Consider the following 19,444-nt stretch of genomic DNA (forward strand, 5'->3'; position numbering starts at 1 on the left):
AGCTATTATTATAATGAGTCAACAAATATTAATTCCAAATCTAGCCAACATCCAGCCTTTCTGAATTTGGGGGCTGCTTGTTAAACTCTGATTATGAAGTCAACTTTAAAAGTCTTTGCTAAATTAAAATTCATTTTTAGAAACACTATATTTCATATATATATATATAAATGCACACAACATATTCTTAAGTGGAAAAAAAGGGTTATAATACCATACACTTACTAAATCATGATTTTGTTTCTGAAAGTATACATACATAGAAAAATAAAATAATTTCAAAATAGAGGAATATGTCATAAAATAACCACTGTTTACAAATGATTTCTATTTCCTATAGGTGCTAAATCTAACACAATAAATAGATATTATTTTTATACCAGGAAAAGTATCCTAAGGGTTTGTTTATTTCAGTAACGAGATCAAACACACACTGTGACTGTCAGCCAATCACACTGTCTCTACCTCTTAGTTTGACCAGCTGACCAGTGCCTTTTGTAGGACTGCCATTTTTCCCACAAAAGAGGGAACGCTCTTTACCATAATTTACCATAGCTTTCCAAAGATGAAGCCATGGTAAGCAGAAAATGAAGAGGAGTTAAAAGGAGGGGAAGAAGCGATAACACAAGAAGCAGAAGTTAGCAGAAACTGGAAGCATAAATGGAAAGCAGTGAGGAGCAGCAGACTAACAGACCCTTTGTTAAAACACGGCACCCAGAGCAGTGACTACAGAGAAGAAAAAATCTCTCTGTAATCAGAGAAGCCACTTATATCATTATTGTCCTGAAAGGTAAACTCAGATGTATTTCTACCCTTCCTCTCTATTGAAAGGTTTGCCCCTTGAAGGAACTCAACTAAGAAATTCAGAAATTTGGAGTATTTATGTTTTTTTGCTTATGTGCTTGTATATATGTTGTGCATCTGTGAGTAGATGCGATAGCAGTACTTTAGCACAGTTACACTGTCGCATAAATCTATGTACTATATACTATTTATATCTACATTTGTCTTTTACAGCTTTCTAAAGCACAGTTTAGAAATTAGTAAGGAAGTCGAGAATATCATTTAAAAAACTCCCATAACGCAATAAAGTTAACATGCAGAAGATTAAAATCAAACTACATGGTTTACCTTTCATTCATGCAAGTTTACCTTTAAATTCTCCTTGGGTAACTTCACTGGATGTGCTTTTCAAATAAATGAATATACAAATTATTTCAATCCTATCTGCCCATCAGACTGTTTTGTAGAAAACTTCTATTTTCTGTGCCACTGGCAATGAAAGTATACTCAATTTCACTATACTCCATAAACATTGTATTGTCATTTCTTTCCTGAATGCTGTTTAATTCATTTTGGGGTATCTATGTGAGGCTACACATTTTAAGTTTTCTGAAAATATATGAATATATACTATGTTCCTCTAATACTTTATTAACAGGAATCTTTACAAGTTCTTGTTATACTTTTATCATTTTTATTCTTGACATTTCAAGCACCTTACCCACCAATTCAAATAGGTACTATAAACTTACTTCAATTTTTTAAAGAGTATACTTACTATTCCAATATCAAAATGATTTCACTTGTATTTTCATAGACTTCATGAAGATTAATCACGTGGGGACAAGATTTTGCCAATTCAAGTACTGCAATTTCATGTAGAATCTCTGCTCGACAGTCCTGTCCTCTTCTTCTCTTTTTTAGAAATTTTGCAGCATATTCTTGTCCAGTAGATTTTGATATACATTGTCTAACCACAGCAAATTTTCCTCTGGGGGAAAAGTAAGAACAAAAGTTAGTATAACACAGATACTTTTATAACTTTATCAATCCTTCAAACATCCATGCCATTAGGAATTTACCTTTGCTCTCTTAATCCAATCAAACACTACATTTACTTTTATAAAATGTATAGTATCATCACACAAAAATACAAATGGCAAATGTAATATAGGACATAATTATGTTTATTCTTCACCATCATATCATTAATATGATACATTACCATTGTAGGGAGAGATCTCATTTGCCCACCAACTCCATGCCATACTCTTGATATGAGTTATTTTGTTTAAGTATGATAACAATCCTATAGAATAAATATTATTCTGTCTGGCAGACTTCAGAGAAGATATGTATCTTGGTCTATTCCCCTCTGTTAAAAATTTTAGCTTTCCTTCAAACAAAAAATATTAAATGCAAAAATGGGTATTCATCTTATTTACTTCTATTAGTGTAAACATTCTGCCTTTCAACATCACTTTTGCCAACCTTTGAAGCTTTCTATCACAGCTTGTCAGTTGTTTTACCAGAGTATCTGTTAGTATTGCTCAGTAGTCCACAAAGCTTGTAACAGATATCAAAAGTGTACATGTTTTACGGAAAGTATCCAAAGACACTTCATGATTAACTAAGAAAATTCATGGTTATCAAAAGCTATGTACAAACACATTATTAAAGTCATGTTTATCGTTTGAGGAAGAAGCATGTTTTAGCTCTATCCAATAACAGTGTTCAACATTTCAGCCAATTTTTGAAAGACTCTGGCAAACCTATGTATTCTAAAGTAAAGATTGTGAAAGTTGCTCAGTAGTGTCCGACTCTTGAGACCCCATGGACTATACACGGGCCATGGAACTCTAGGCCAGAATACTGGAGTGGGTAGCCTTCCCTTTTCCAGGGGATCTTCCCAACCCAGGGATTGAACTCAAGTCTCCCACATTGCAGGCAGATTCTTTACCAGCTGAGCCACAAGGGAAGCCTGTGTATTCTAAGCCTACAATTTTCCCAAATCTTGTTTCCCAAAGACTCAGCTATTTTGAGTCAGATTGTTTTAAGAAACTAATAAAAATTATTGACTGCCTACCCAGAAAATGTACACATGCCTTTAAAAAGAAAGTTTTACATGTAATTCCAGAGGGTTTTTAGATTTCAAAGACTATCCATAAAGTTCCTAAGCCTGGTTCATGGGTTCTAAAATTAAGAACTTCTATCCTAAGGCTCAAATGACTCACTGAATAGCAATAAATCAGGTATAAATAAAAACCTATTTTTAATATACTTTTGATTTGGGGTAGAAGTCAGGGACAGAATAAACTGCGTATGCATTTTTATTTACTATTGTCAAGAGCAGGATGACAAAGATCCCTACTCTTTATATTCTCAATTTCCTCAAAATTGGTGCCAATGAAAAGCACTGATCGGAAATTAAGATGAAAAGGTATAGCTACTAATGCAAAAAAATAAATTTTAAGAAAGTGCTGAAGCTATAATTTGATTCTTTCACATATATCAAAATAAATATCAACTCAGAAAATTTGCCTGCATAAACTTACTTTTGATAGAACTTTTCATTTAAGATTTGAGAATGTTTAATTTGTATTTTCTCACCATAGGCAAAAGGAATACAAATCAAAGCATTTCAATGAGCTCACAAAAAAACTCAATCAGTCCCTTTGTTTTATATTCAAAGTGTCCATGTTTATAGATTTATACTGGATAAATTGAGTCAGACTAAGATTAAATGACTCATGAAAGGTCATATATGGAAATGGACTGCCATGACTTCAATTGCAGGATGTGAAATCCTAGCTTTCTATTCTGACCACTACAAAATAATTCCTTCCTTTAAGATAGATTTTTTTTTTTAAAGAAGTAGATTCACTTCTGCCAATTCTTATTTAGATTCAGAAGTGAAAATTTGTCTAAAACAAAAAGGAAATTTTAAGTTTCATGAAGAAATTCACCTTGTAAAATTTAGGAAACAAAGGCTAGTTAGCCAAGAACTCTGTCCATCTGAAATAGTTTACAGTGCCAGCTGTAACAATTAAGTTCTGCTGTAATTTAATAATTATATCTACAAACCAGAATTCTCTCAGAAACAAAGAGCAAAATTAAATAACCCTTTAACTGTTTCAGGTATTCTCATGAGGTTTACAAGAACAGTACTTGTTAATGCAGGGCAAAGATGACCAAACAATATTGGTAATTACTTATTTGCCAATGTTCATGGCTAAATAAAAGCCCTATGAGGGCAGAAACCCTATCTGTCCTAATTACTAATCATAAAATCTACACTTCACTAACACATAATAGAAACTGAAATATCTGTTGAATGAATGCAAGAGTTATGGACCTAGTAGAGTACCATACATTGTGCTATTATGTATACTGTACTTAAAGCATTCACATTTTTAAACCTTCTTTGAGACTCAAAATTTTACACACATATTCATTTATGTGTGTCAGTCGCTCAGTCGTGTCTGACACTTTGTGATCCCAAGGACTGTAACCCACCAGGCTCCTTTGTCCATGGAATTCTCCAGGCAAGAATACTAGAGTGGGTAGCCATTCTCTTCTCCAGAGGATCTTCAGATATTTTTACCGTAATTATCAGATGACTTCGGGGAAAAAACCAAGTATTTGTTTTCCATTCTAAAATGCTAATTGTCATTTAGAAGTATCCAAAACAATAATTAGGGCTTCCCAGGTGGCACTAGTGGTAAAATATCTGCCTGCCAATGCAGGAGATATAAAAAGTGGGTTAGATCCCTGGGTCAGGAAGATCCCCTGGAGGAGGAAATGGAAACCTGCCTCAGTATTCTTGCCTGGAGACTCCCATGGACAGGGAAGCCCGGTGGGTTGCACAGAGTCAGACACGACTGAGAGCCTAAGCACACACATAAAATAATACTTAACACATAATGTCCCTACATGAAATTTAACAGAAACATTTAGGAAAATTTAAAACCTTAACAATAGTACTTAATGTATAACCTAAAAGGGCAAGGCTAACTAGATTTCCCAGCAGCTAAAAGGTCTAGTTAGTTACTCTTCTACATTCTAGAACAGACAATAAAATGTGAAAGGAGGGGGGAGGGTAAGCCACAAAAGAAGCTGACGTTTATTTCTGCATCTGCCTCACCCTTCTAACCACAAGAAGTCCTATGAAACCTTGATTCAGTTGGGGGAGGGGTGGAAAAAACTTACCCAACATGTTAAAAAACAGGAACAATGCAAAGCTTTTTGAGAACAGTCAAAAATTAACTGCTAACTTTTACATATCTTATTCTCATTTGTTTAAAGAAAAATTATAAAACATTAAACATCTTAAAACTAATTTAAAAACTGATTTATAAAGATAATTTGGTAATCATCACGTGCTAGAATTATTATGTTTGTATGTTTCAAAATGTATAAGCCTCAGAAGAAACAAGATTATGATCCTAATTTTCACTTTGCAAAGTGTGGGATAGTATCAAAATTGGTAAAATATTGAAAGAATTTAAAGCAAGTTCATGGCAGATGAAAGGTCATGACTTCAATTTATCAAGGTTTATTAATGAGACATATCAATATTTACCAGGTGACTCATTAGGCCATATCAAATAAAAGAAAAAAGGTCTCTTTTATGAAGTTATTAAAAGATGAAATATTAGGAATCTGAATTTGTTTTCATCAGAGTTTATCATGAGTTTTTGCTCTAAAATGTTATAAACTGAGTCAAGTTTATGATTGTTATTTATGATGGCACCCCATTTACAAAACAATTTCAAATTATTAATATTGTTCCCAAAGTTTATGTTCTCCAAAACCATTAAAGAAAAAAAAATCAGTCTTTCTAGCTCCCACACAGGCTATCTCAATACAGTTTTGCTGTATTCCAGATGGTAAGATGTTAACAATATTGCATCCATTCTAGACTGTTTCATTTTAAGACTGAGGATAAAAAGCTGCAAAGTGATCCAGAAGAGGGTACATGGATCAAGGAACACCATCTGGAAATCAGGTTATAAGATGAGCATCTAACGAAACTGATAACATTTAGCTACATTCAAATCTCTAAAGGATTTTTTACATGGATATTATATGCAGCTACAAAAGGGGAACCATGTATATTAGGTAGAGATTAGTAGAAAACAAAATTCTGTGCCTAAGTGCCCACAAGATGGAACAGACATATTCTGAGGAAGTGAGTTCCCTATTCCTGAGACATTCAAATTGAGGCTGGATAAAAAAAACTTGTCAGGAAAATTACAGGAAAAATTGCTGCACTGCATAAAAATTATATTAGAAGGCCACTGACCATTGAAGTTCTTCCAAAGCAAAGACTCTATGACTATTTAATGAGTAATGAGATACAGTCAACTAAAGAACACTTACTCTTTCCTGTATAATGCAAAGAGAAATAATTACAGACTTAGAACTAAACTATTTCTTAAAAATACCATGAAAGGTTTTAAAAACTATATCTTTTCATAAACCATTAAAAGGCCCAAATATTTTATGCACAAAATTAAATAAATAAATATGCCTGGAATTACGAAATAAATATGCCTTCATATTTGGTTCTTAGTCTGATGACATAGATATTATCACCCTTATTTTGTAAAAGAAAGACTGCTCCCAATATCTGACAAGTGAAAAAGCCAGGACTTGCCTTCGTCTTTGACATAAAAGACCACCAAGAACAGAATTACTTGCCATGTTTCAGTCAATTTTTGTTTTCACATTGACATTATCAAACACAAAAAAATCATTCATACTATTTTACTGTGCATCCATCAACACAAACATAGGCTTTTACTATTTTAACATAAAAATCAAACTAAAGACAGAAAATGATCACCATCCTCCCTTTGTTAAGTGTTTAAATTTAAAGCTCAAAATGCTGAATACATAACAAATTATTTGGTATATCTTTTGTAATTTTCATATATATTCAAATGGTAGTGTTAAATTTAGGTCTCATAATCTCAGGTCACTCCTCAGCCTGAAGGAATTTACACCTTCGTTAAACAAAAACGGATCAGTATCAGTGTAAATAAATACAGGTTTTACTTACAGAACATGCACTGTTTGTCATATGGAATTATATTATCAAATATGAATTAATTCATTTTGTTTAGAAAAGAGAAGGAGGAGAATCTCTACATTTTTTAGGCTGGCACAACATCCTGAGAATTAGAAAAGCTATTCAACAAAAACTTTATAGCATTCTACTATTTTATAAATATTAACTTGTTTAAGACTCACAACAACGATATAAAATATATACGATTACCTTCATTCCCACTTCTCAGATGAGGAAACTACAGAACTGAGAGGAACAGTAATTTGAGATCAAATAGCAAATGGCTAACCCCAAATTTGGATGTGACAGTCCACTATGCTAAGCTGCCTCTTCCCTTGGACAAACTCAAGTAAAAGCCCTGACTTCCCACCATGGGCTATGAAGTGAGGTGTGATATATCTTACAGGCTCAGTAACCCTCCATGGATTTGATTTCCAGGTCACTTAAGACTAGATCCCTGTATATATCAGCAGAGATGAGGACTTTTCTTTCTAATCATTGCTAAATAATAATCAAGTGAGTTTTATAAACATATAGACAAAGAAATCCTGTGATTTTAAACACACACACATCAAAAGTTTCCTTACCTTCCCAGTTCTTTAGATGTAAGTGTATAAAAATTATTAAAGTTTTCCACTTTAATTGGGGTTTGAGGAGTGGTAGTTAGCATGCCCGAAATACTTCGGCAATCAAATCTTCTCCTCAACATGATGACTCCCAGATAGGCTTCTTCAGTCACTTATTTTTATCTGTTTAAAAAAAGAGGAGACGCAGGGTATAACTTATATGCAATTAAGGGGAAAAAAATGTTATCTCAGACAGGATATGCGTTATACTGTACAGCTCCAAATATAGCTATAAGGTACAACCAAAAAAAAAAGAAAAAGAAAAAGACGGAAGAAGATTTAAAAGCATATTCTACCCCATAAAAAGAAAAACAAAGACCAGACACATAAATTGGTATCACCTATGTTACTGAATTTCATTTCAGAATAAAACTACTGAAAATGCCTGTAATACCTACCAAATTCTTTTAAAAAGTTAATATTGTAATATCATCATTCAATTTCATTTTAAAACTTTGATTCTTTAAAGTTGTATCTGCACATAATGATAATTTAACATAGAAAAACAATTATTCATTTTAAATTTAATTTTACATGGGCAAATAAATATAGTGGCAAATTCACATGTTGTGAGTTATATTACTGACATCTGAGTCACTAAAAGAAATAGACTTGCTTCACGGGTCTTAGATTCAGAACCCAGCACAGAGTATGAAAAGCTGTATAATTTTGTCGGATGAGTGAGCAACTACACATTAAGCCCTATTCTGGAGTTCTAATCTGTATCTGAAGCGCATATTTATCTGGAACTTTTATGATATTTACAAGTATTCAGTTTTAATATTAAAACTACTATTTCACATTAATTGAATTCATATAATGACAAACTACATATTTTTAGATACTTCCTTCTGCTATGCCTATGTAATAGAGATCCAGTATTACTCTTCTAGCACACTCTTACAAGAATCCCTAAGCTTTTTTCCTTCTCTGTCACGTTTTTCCTCCGTTTATTTCCTACTTGACATGTTCTATAGCTTCCTACATTCAAACGCCACCTATATTCAACTTAGCAAGTGAACAGTGTGATTAGAGGGGAGTGTTTTCAGTTTCTGGATTTCCCTGGTTTTAAGTCAGCATTTTTTTTCTCTTGGCCTTTGGAAAAACAGACCTAACTAGTTTTGAGGTACATCTCTAGTGTTCCAAAATTAGCAGAGTACCACTCTGAAAATAACATTTGCATTGAGCCGCATCTGAGTCTGAATCCCATTTATCCATCATACCAGTTATGAGGCATTTACCTTTGCTGCTGTTCTGAGGTGAATTATGTCCCTCCCCTCAAAATTCCTACCTTAAAGTCCTAATCCCCTAGTACCTCAGAAAGTGACTGTATTAGGAGAAAGGGCCTTTAAATGGGTAATTAAATTAAAATGAGGCCATTAGGGTGGGCCTTAAAGCAATACACCAAGTTAAGTATCTTCATTAAAAAATTGTGATTAGGATACAGAAACACACAGGGGAAGACCAGATGAAGACACAGGGAGAAGGCCATTCACAAGCCAGAGACAGGCCTCAGAGAAGCCAAGCCTGTTGACACCTTGATCTCAAAATTCTATTCTCCAGAATTGTAAGAAAGTTAATTTCAAGTTGCTTAAGTCACCCTATCTACAGTACTTTGTTACAGCAGCCTAGCAAAGTAATACAGCTACTTTTAAAAAGAAAGAAAGTAGTATTTCAAATGTGTCGGAAGGGATACAAATATAACAAATGCTTGGAGGTTTCAATCTTATTCTTTTGTTTGAATTAAAAACAATTAATCACAAACAGAGTTGGTCCCTTCTTTTCATCCCACTAGCCTTGGGGAGGAGAGCTTATCATTTCCTTGCCGACATATGCCCCATTCAGACAGTTTTGAGATTGACTTTGCATTTCTCCTGATTACTAGCGAGGAAAGCTGCAATTCTGCTGCCCCTGAAGTATGGATGAATCATAGAATCTATCTTGCAGTGCCCTAAATACTAAAAATTAAGATACAAACTCATGAAGAATGACACTGGTACAGCGCTAGTCGTGAAAGCACATCATGGCATTCAATAAACAAATACTGTTAGTACTCTCTGAAAGATCTTCTCCAGTGACAGTCCCTGCCACTGTTGAATAGCTTACCCTCTCTCCATATACAAAACTCTCACTCCAAGTTAGCTTAAACTAGTTCTTAAAATCTGTCTTTTTTATTCCGTTTTGATGAACTATTTATATACCTTAGTTCTGATGGCATTCAGTTTCACTGTTCACATATTCCTCTCTGAAAAATCAATATGGTTACCAATTTCTATGCTTAGTGTTTTTTTCTTCAGGTCATTCTTGGGCTCTAAGATTTTTTTCCCTAAATTTACAAGTCTATAGATGTGTATGCTTATGATCATATATATGTTATTAGCATATATACAGAAAGAAGGGATATACCTGTATCAAAGATACAAATTGGGCTACATTCCCAACACTGTTCCACATCAGGCCTTAGGAATCATGAGCACAAGAACACAGCAAATTTACCCATAGAGACAGAGTGTAGGCTCTTAATTCTAAGATGTTCACCTTTTCTAGATTCTAGAATCTAAGATGTTTATCTTATGCTATAATACATCAGCTAAAAAGCAATCTATTCATAAGAATCTAGTAAAACAGACATATATTTTATAATTATTTTCTGTTCTCAAGTTTCAAAAGAATCAATATGAATCTTAGATGTTGTCAAAGACATGCTTAATGAAGCATGATTTATAATAGTGGAAAAAAACCAAAAAGCTTTCAGAGTGAATGCATCCCAAAGTTTAACAATAAGGAAATGGTTAAATATACCTAAATAACAGGATATTACATACCTAATAAAAATTGTGCTTTCAAATATTTTAACTCATATAATGAAAAAAGGAAGATAAAACTTTATATACAATATATTAATTTTGTTATAAATATATGTTTGTTATATATAATTTTCAAATATGTTTTAAATAATATTGTTAAATATAAAACCAAACAGATGAAAATACAGGAAACTATGACAATATATTAACAGTGGTTATCTTTGGATTGTGAAATTATGGCAGTATTTATACTCTCCTTTGTTTAAGTTATCTATATCAAGCTAGGATAGACAAAAAACTAACAAATGCCTTTGGCTAAAAAAGATGGCTGTGAATATATATGACTAGACTCTAAATGCAGAAACTAACCCATGTGCAACAGTAAAACATCTCTTTACACATTAAGGGTTTACTTGGCTGAAAGTACATGAGCCATTATTGCTCAGATTTTTTAAGGCCTCAATGTTTTCTCTGCATTTATTTAGAGCAGATGGTGTTCATTATGCAAGTAACAGGTCCATTCTTACGCAAAGATCATACAGGCATTTAGGGTAAATACTAAGCAAGAATCAATACCCTGTTTAATACCACCCAGAAAAAAGAATTTTATAAATTCTGAATTAACATCAAAATTCTATATAATAAATACTAATTTGTAACCTTAAGATATATGCCTTTATTATTATATTACTTGTGAAAATTCAAATTCACCTCAGGATCCCTTTTAAAAAAAACCCAAAGTGTGATATTTAAATATTATACTAACAGGTATTAAGTTTTATAATACCTATTTAGTTATTAGAAGGCAAATAAAAGCTAGTGTTTTTTTAGGACTGGAATAAATCATGATAATATAAACAGGGCCTAATAATCAAGCTACTTAATAGCATTTCCTAATACTAGACATTGGAGCTTAGTCTTTTACTCTAACAAACTTTTTCCCCTCACATGTACTGTTGGTCATCACAATGGATGAATGACCTATGGATATTTGTATATTTGTATGGCTATAAATGCAGCTGAAAGCAGCACTGGACAATCAGCAGTTTTTAAAACACATGCTGGTTCAAAAATCATTTTTTTGAATTGTGATACATTTCACTCTGGCTCTGAACATGCTGGAAACACAAACTATGTCCCAGAAAAGAGGAAAAACACATTTCTGAAGGTTAGACTTTAAACTTACCTACAGACTGCTAATACACCTATGTTACAAACTGCTTTAGGGATCCATACAGCATGCCATAAATCATATCTTCCTTCTATTTACAGCACTTGCACCAGCTGCCACAGCCAAAATATTTTTCTATTTCCTATCCTTTGGCCAATTTTGCATATAACAGAGCAAGAATGTCACCTTTGTCCACCAATCCCTCCACAAACACCATGCTACCCTTTACCTAAGATTTAATTCTTGGGTACATGAAGGTTATCAGTTAATTTTCTGTCTTGCATCTTCCTAAATTTCTCACGAAATTTTCTTTAACTCCAACAAGCAATCACTGACCTTTTCTTGCTTTCTTCCGTAATTCACAATCTATAACCGATTCTAAATTACCAATAATCTGTGCTAGTTACTCAGTTGTGTCCAATCCTTTGTGACGCCATGGACTGTAGTCTGCAAGGCTCCTCTGTCCATGGAATTCTCCAGGCAAGAATACTGGAGTAGGTAGCCGTTCCCTTCTCCAAGGGATCTTCCTAACCCATGGATCAAACTGGTGTCTCTGGCATTGCAGGCAGATTCTTTATTGTCTGAGCCACCAGGGAAGCCCAAATTACCAATGTATCCCTTTAAAGAACTTTACTCCCTGCATGTGTGCAAAGTTGTTTCAGTGATGTCTGACTCTTTGCTTCCCTATAGACTGTAGCCCACTAGGCTCTTCTGTCCATAGGATTCTCCAGGCGAGAATACTGGAGAGGGCTGTCATACCCTCCTCCAGGGGATCTTCCTGACTCGGGAATCGAACTCCTGTTTGTTACATCTCCTGCATTAGCAGGTGGGTTCTTTACCACTAGAGCCACATGGGAAGCCCATAATGCATTATTAGGCTACACTAAACAAAAAAAAAAAAATCTCAAGGGATTTAGTAGGCAAAATGTGTATGCATGTATGTGTGAGTAGGTATACAACTATAGACATAATCAGGCACTAAAAACAGTAAGAGGATAATAGAAGAAGGCAAGATACAATAAAGCTTCCAATTACACAGTACTGCCAGGAATAGTGGAATCTCGTTTATTTGTAGAGATTTTTTTCTTCATTAACTCTCATTACAATAATTACAAGAAGAATTCAGATGGGATCAGTGAAGGAAGGAAGAGGGAAAATGTTAGGCTTTATCTGGAACTAAGTTTACTAGAAAGGAGAAAGCAAATATGATGTGATCAATAGTAAGATTTAAAAAAAAACCCTTATAAACCTCTAAATGGCTCTATTTAAAAATGCTCATCATGATATTCACCTCAAAGTTATCTTATAAAAATGTTTCATAAAATCTAACACATCATATGACAATAAATAAAAACATCTAGAGAATTAAATTGTCTGCTTTGATCCCTGCAGTAGCTCCTTGGTACCTAGTTCAAACCCTACACCAAGACACACAAAACCCTTCGTGGCCAGCTTCATTTCCTGCCACACTTGTATCTCATATTTTGCCTCCACATCTCTGTTACACTTTTCTGTCTGAACATCCTTTCTACCTTTCCTTAAATGGTTAACTTTTTATTTAATCTTCTTCCCTCAACAAAGAATGTCATCTCCCCCAGGAAGCTTTGCCTAAAACCCACAGGTTGTCTTTAATGCCTGTACTTTATGCTTCAAACAGGGGGACCCTTGACATACCTCTTTACCTCAACATGTAGCATGTTAGACGGCAATTATATTTAGTGTCTAAAGGACAACAACCATTTGCTTTCTTGCCTAAACTCCCAGCATGGTATCTGGCACCTGGTAGGAATTTTTTTAAATGTCTGATGAACTGAACATAATATTGAATATTAAGTTTATATTAACTTAATATTTCTTAAGAATTAAGAGATACAGCAAGAATTTTTAGGTACATCTCACATCTTCGAGGGTTTAGCAGAATTTCAGATCCATTTTGAAATTATAATATTGGGGCTTCAAAGGCAGCTAATCTCTGCTTAATTCAATATTTGGCTAAATAAAATAAGAAATATTTTAAATTGCTATCAGAGAACTTCAGTTTTAAACAGGATAGCCATGAAGTCTGGAAACATGGATAAAATTATTATATCATGTATTATAATATAATACCAACAGATCATTTATTTTGCATTTACCTATCTTTCCAGACTAGGTAGCCACATGTTATTATACCCCTACTTCAGCTAAGAACATCAATATTTTAAGAGCTATTTCAATCAGGAAATCCAGATACTTGTCCTGCAAAAGGACTGATAAATTAAGATCCTCATGAAGACATCTGAAAGGCAATGTAAAGCAAAGTAAGGCACAAGATTACAGGGAAAAAAAGCTTTTTCTTTCTGCACGAGCATTTACAGCTACCAAGTTTTCCCTATGAAACAGAGGAACTGGAGATTTATTTATCTAGAATCCATCAAAATAAAGAACTTTCTACTAGTGTGGCAGAAGAATCCATTTCTAATTAGTCATTGATTAGAAGCAAAGGTATTGGTGTAGGGAAAGGGACGATGATGATTTTCAGTTTCACGGAAGAGACCATTCCTCTGAGTATTCTACTAACAGGTTCATTGGTTTGTTTGGTTTTTTTTAAAGACTGAATAGAAAGTATAATCCAAGAATTTAATCATTTGAAAAATCACAACAAGAAGCCAGCTAACTGACTCTAGTCTAACCAGTCTAGTAAACACTATCCAAGGGCTAAAGTCCCAGGTAATGACCTTAGACCTGATTCTGTGTCACTTCAGTAAGGCCAGGTGTTATCTCTTCCACCTTCAGAAGGAGAGTTAAACCCTATAATTGTGAACCAGGATGGAAAGATGTTGAGAACGGAAATATAGTGGGCCAACAAACATACGGTGCTTTTCATTCATCAGATGGAAAATTAAGTTTCTGTTGCAAAATAAAGTACTGTTTACTTATAGCATCTCTGAAGTACTGTTTATTCAGTAAGTATTACAATGCAAAACGAAATATGATCCTAGGATTAAAGATGAAACTATCATTTCACTGTTAATATTAAAAATTTTAAATGCTAAAAATATTAACTAGTCCCTCTTTTAAAGAAGTTGCAAAGGGTCTAGGATACCACAACACATGCTGCATATAAATGAAAAGAAACTCACTAGTTTAGATGTTAGAGTGGTCCTGAAGTTCAAGGTTACATGTATTTTTGGGGAAAATGATAAATAAATAAATCAAAAAAATCAAAAGTTGATAAAGCATGTCCTGAAAATTACACTTGTCACATTTATATTTATATAAACATATGTAACTTAATTCTTACAAACATTTGTTAACTGAAATAGTCAAAGAAATCCTTTGACAAAAGTCTATCGTAGAATACAAAATACTTAAAATCACTGAATTTTGTCATCAAAATTGTAAAATACTAAAATAACTAAAACATTTAGTGTTCACAAGTGGAAAGTAAGTACATAAATGATTGTTAATGTTTTTGACACAACCAATACCCACAGAACACAAAGAATTCCTAAAACAAAACAAAACAAACCAAAATCCTTTAAAAGCAATACATCTAGTAGCACTGTCCTACTTAGCTGCCAATACACACTGCAATATAGTATACATGCAATTGTAAGACAATTTTAGGATCAAGTGAAAGTGTCAGCAATGGATTTCCTTCACTCCTGCATTTAAAATTGGGTCTGTAAGTAAAAACAGGGAAATTTTGATAAAGAAATTCTCTCTCATAATTATCAAACAGCTTCAAAAACCAAGCATTTAAAATGTATTTAAATGTTTACTTAACACTAGTTAAAAAAACTCTCAGTGCAAGTTTAAAGATAGAATTGTTTGATTGGAAACATGCCATCAAATGCATGTATCTTCTTCAGCTTTGCTATTAATATTCTGGCACAGTGATCAATTAGTCAAGTCTTAACTTTCCTGAAAACTGATTCTATCTTAAGTGAAAGTTGCTCAGTCGCCTCTGACTCTTTGTGACCCCATGGACTACACAGTCCATGGAATTCTCCAGGCCAGGATCCTGGAGTGGGTCACCTTCCTTCTCCAGGGGATCTTCCCAACCAAGGGATTGAGCCCAGGTCTCCCACACTGCGGGCAGATTCTTTACTAGCTGAGCCACCAGGGAAGCCCAAGAATACTGGAGTGAGCAGACTATCCCTTTTCCAGGGGATCTTCCCTACCCAGGAATTGAACCATGGTCTCCTGCATTACAGATGGATTCTTTACCAACTGAAGCTATAAGGGAAGCCGGATTCTATCTTAGCCAACCAGTAATTCTGTTTTCAATGAGCCCAAGAGAATCAACAACTATTCTGTCCACACACAAAAATGAAAGGACTTCGATAACACAATTTTTACTTTTAAAACTTGAATATCTTGCCACGTAAATATAGCTCACCTTAATTTCAAGTCCATATTTTAGAAAAGTGATGTAAAATGTATGATAGGTACCTCAAGAATAAAGCAGCTGCTAATAACTTCAGCTATTAAAACAAAAAAAAATTAAAAACTGAACATCTGCTCAGAGGAGGGTGAAGGGGAAAGAAGAGGAGTTTTAAACTAGGACACTTTCTGTGGACCAACTTTTTCAAACACACAGCATTTTATGGGCATGTGATTTAATATTTGTAAAACAAACACTTTGGAAGTTGCTGAAAACTACTTCTGGACAATTTACTATAAAACCAGTGGTGAATCAATGACAAAGTAGGTTTATCATCTTTTAATAAGATTGTGGGCCCAGGCTCAAAATGCCAGGTTATATATGCTGCCACTTGCCCAGCCATCTCAGTAGACCATGCTGTCTCAGGGCACACATTCTCAAACTCTTGAGAACCTATAAGGGCAATCAATGTATCACACATCACCGCACATCATCAGTACCAGAGATGTAAACATTACACGCTGGCAAAACAATCAGCGAATGTGACACACAGACCTAATATAACTGAAATCTTATCAATATGTGGCTTTAAAATGTTTTCTTTTCCTTAATTTCAATTTGCAGATTGATGTTGGAAGGCCTCTGTCCCACCACAGCCAGAGGAAGAACTAACATCAGCTACTAGCTGCCCACAGTCTCTTTCAGCTTCGTCTCTAAGGGAATTCAAATGAAGCGCTTTCCCTATATAAAACAAAGAGTTGAGTAAATGTCAAAACCGTAGCCGTCACGCAGTTGTATTACATGGCGTCAAAATAAAACCAGATCGCAGGAAATCACGGAAACAACTGCAACTCGACTTCTCTATTCACTGACTTAACAAAAAATCTGTTCATAAGTAGTAACTGAAAACGTCCCACAAGATGAGCAAAAACTTTCTCCCGACGAAAGGCAGCTGTGAGCAGGATGTGTCCATGAGTCCAGATGTGAACACGTCCTGGGCCCCACACCCCAGCTGTGAACTCGGATGGGGCCTGAATGGGAGTCCCACTCGTGGTCCAAAGGGACCACGTCGACGCGACGTGGAAAGGACGCGAGCGAGCCGGTGGCGAAGGGGGTCCCGCGGAATGAGACCCGGGAAGAGACCGGGCCACACACACACCCGCACAAGCACACACACACACGGACCCGGCTGAGAAAGGTACTGGGAGGTCCAGCCGCCGTCCCGAGCGCCGCACCCAAAGGAACCAGGGAAGCAGGACTCCAGCCAGAATGCAGCAAGGGGTCCGGAGCAGTCGGGCCACCCGGGGACGACGGTGTCTGAGCCCATCTTCCCCAGACCGGAGGTCTAAGCCGACTCCGGATCCGCCCACACTGCTGGCATCCCTCCTCGGGACCCCTCCCACGATCTGGGTCTCCTTTCCACCAGTAAAGGGGGCTGCTTTAGGGGTTTGGAGTCGCAGCCCCCAGCCTACCCGCCAAACCCAGCAGGACCGAGGACGCGCGAAGCGGAAGACACTGACCGCTCGGGCCGCAGCAGGTTCTCCCGGGGCTGCCCCCTCCAAGGGGGCTCCAATCCCGCCCCACGCAGGTGGCCACGACAGGACACGTTCTCCAGCTCTAGCCCCTTGAGGTGCCGCGCAGCTCCGAGCGTGGCAGGACCCACTTTTACCCTTCCGGACAACGGCTAACAGTTGTGACCTGACCTCCCCAGTGAGGTGGCTCCCGACTACGGCGGCGAAGACGGTGACGGGAGCGTACAGTTGAGGTTTGAAAACTGCAGCCGCGTTGCGGGGCAGGGCTGTAGACTAGGACCCACCCCCTGGGTCTCGAGAACCAATCCAAGCGCACGCGGAGGGCTGGGCTGTCACGTGACGGGAGGGGCGGAGCGCCGGCCTACAGCGCGTGCTGCGGGGCAGGGCTCAGCGGTGAGGGGGTGCGGCAGGCGCCGGCCTTAGGAGGCTAGGCGGAGCTGCACAGCAGGTGGGGCGCTCCAGCAATTACGGCGAGCAAAGAGTGAGGTGGGCGGTAGCCTGACCGCGCTACCGGCTGTAACTCCAACCGAGTGCATCCCGGCCTTCAGAGTGGTCAATCCACAAGGACTGAGTATCTGCAAACTAGGGACCGGGAAGAAGCAAAATTAGTCGCTGCTTCGGACTCATTCCCAAACTTCTGTGCCTGTTTTCAGACTGTTCCCAGTCATCTTCCTTATCACCTGAACACACTCGGCCAGTGGAGGCTCCAGTTTGCTATAACTTGGCAAGCATTAACATCGCTTGAGGATTTATGGAACTTGGGCTCCACCTCTCAAGTCAGCTCCAGCGAATTGAGGTCTTCTGAGGCGTGGCTAAAGTCAGTGTAAGGAGAGTCCAAATAAGATGAATGACTGTTTATGCATTTAGGGTGCTAAGGGAAAAGATGAAAGCCCCTCAGCAAGCTACTCAGGATCTGTTATATATTCAAGAGAAAGAAAAATGTGCAAGTCTCGTGGGAGACAAAGTTGAAGGGTATTTTAATAATTGTATAAGACTATTGGAAAAATAGGGCTAACCGGGTGGCTCAGTGGTAAAGAGTCTGCCTGTCAATGCAGAAGAGACAGGTTCGATCCCTGATCTGGAAAGATCCTCTGGAAAAGCAAATGGCAACCCAATCCAGTATCCTTGCCTGGGAAATCCCATGGATAGAGGAGCCCCAAAGTCTACAGTCCATTAGCTTGTAAAGAGTCCACAACTTAGTGACTGAACATCAACAACATTGGGAACATATACCGGGAGGGGAATCATTTTTTAACAGATTTCTCCAAGCAAATTTCCATCAAGCCATCCATTTCCTCTTCCATACTGTATTTTTCCCAAGATAAGTACATAAAATAACTCACAAAACTCTTCTTACTTAACTGACTCATCCCAGTTTAATGTGTCTATTCCCTAAACCTTGTAACTTGGAGAATATTGCCTTCATCTATATACTTTCTTGTTGCTAACAACTGGACTGACAAGCCTAAAGTTAAGATGGAGAAAAAATAAAGCTGCATGCTGAAATGGATTTTTCAGCTATCATTATCTAAGAATAAAAAAGCAGTGAGACTGTTTCCTAGAAGGCTTAGCACTGGGCCAGTAACCTACAGAAATCTCATGCCTGCAGTATGGTGGTGATTTCTGTTTTGTCTATGCTTGTGTGTGTGTGTGTCTGTGTGTTTAATTCTGGACCTCCTCACTGTTGACATTTGATCAATAGCCAGCTCTTAGCAGTCTCCTTGCACTCAGTCTATCTTCCCTTCTGTCGCTAATCCCATCTAACCACATCCCTTTACAATGCAGACCTTTCCCTCTCCCATCACTGCTTTAAACCAAGCTTCCTTGTGGTCACAAGCCCTCTGCTCTAACCAATCCCTGCTAGGCTGGTAAGTCTTTTCATGTCTTGTTTTTTTCTACCTCTGCCTAGGCTCCAGCTTTTCACCATCCTCCTCACCAGCACCTATTCATAAATTTCCAACTTGAAGAAGTTACACCTTCCAGAAATCACAAATCTTTACTGATTTCTGCTTTCTACTCCCAGCCTGATCATCTCTTTGCCCTCTCTTCCTAGGTGCAGGACTTAAACTTGTTCCTTGTGTTT

At 36.7% G+C, this 19,444-nt stretch overlaps 1 protein-coding gene across 3 annotated transcripts in view; it reads right to left on the reverse strand.

The window, feature by feature from the left end:
• The window catches only part of STK17B (serine/threonine kinase 17b), a 29,953-nt gene extending 12,355 nt beyond the window's left edge, over positions 1 to 17,598 (reverse strand). The window contains exons 1-5 of one of the 3 annotated variants that reach the window (XM_042244014.2): positions 17,350 to 17,598; positions 15,845 to 15,929; positions 14,583 to 15,125; positions 7,444 to 7,605; positions 1,562 to 1,774 (exon numbers count right to left, since the gene is read on the reverse strand). In XM_042244014.2, coding sequence (XP_042099948.1) covers positions 1,562 to 1,774; positions 7,444 to 7,565 — 335 coding nt within the window. In that variant the 5' untranslated portion in view covers positions 7,566 to 7,605; positions 14,583 to 15,125; positions 15,845 to 15,929; positions 17,350 to 17,598. The remainder of the gene's footprint in view (positions 1 to 1,561; positions 1,775 to 7,443; positions 7,606 to 14,582; positions 15,126 to 15,844; positions 15,930 to 17,349) is intronic. The other 2 variants (XM_042244013.2, XM_012141077.5) reach the window with 2 other exon arrangements.
• Between the last annotated feature and the right edge of the window lie 1,846 nt (positions 17,599 to 19,444).

This window comes from Ovis aries, chromosome 2 (genome assembly GCF_016772045.2).
Source record: "Ovis aries strain OAR_USU_Benz2616 breed Rambouillet chromosome 2, ARS-UI_Ramb_v3.0, whole genome shotgun sequence".
NCBI lineage: Eukaryota > Metazoa > Chordata > Mammalia > Artiodactyla > Bovidae > Ovis > Ovis aries.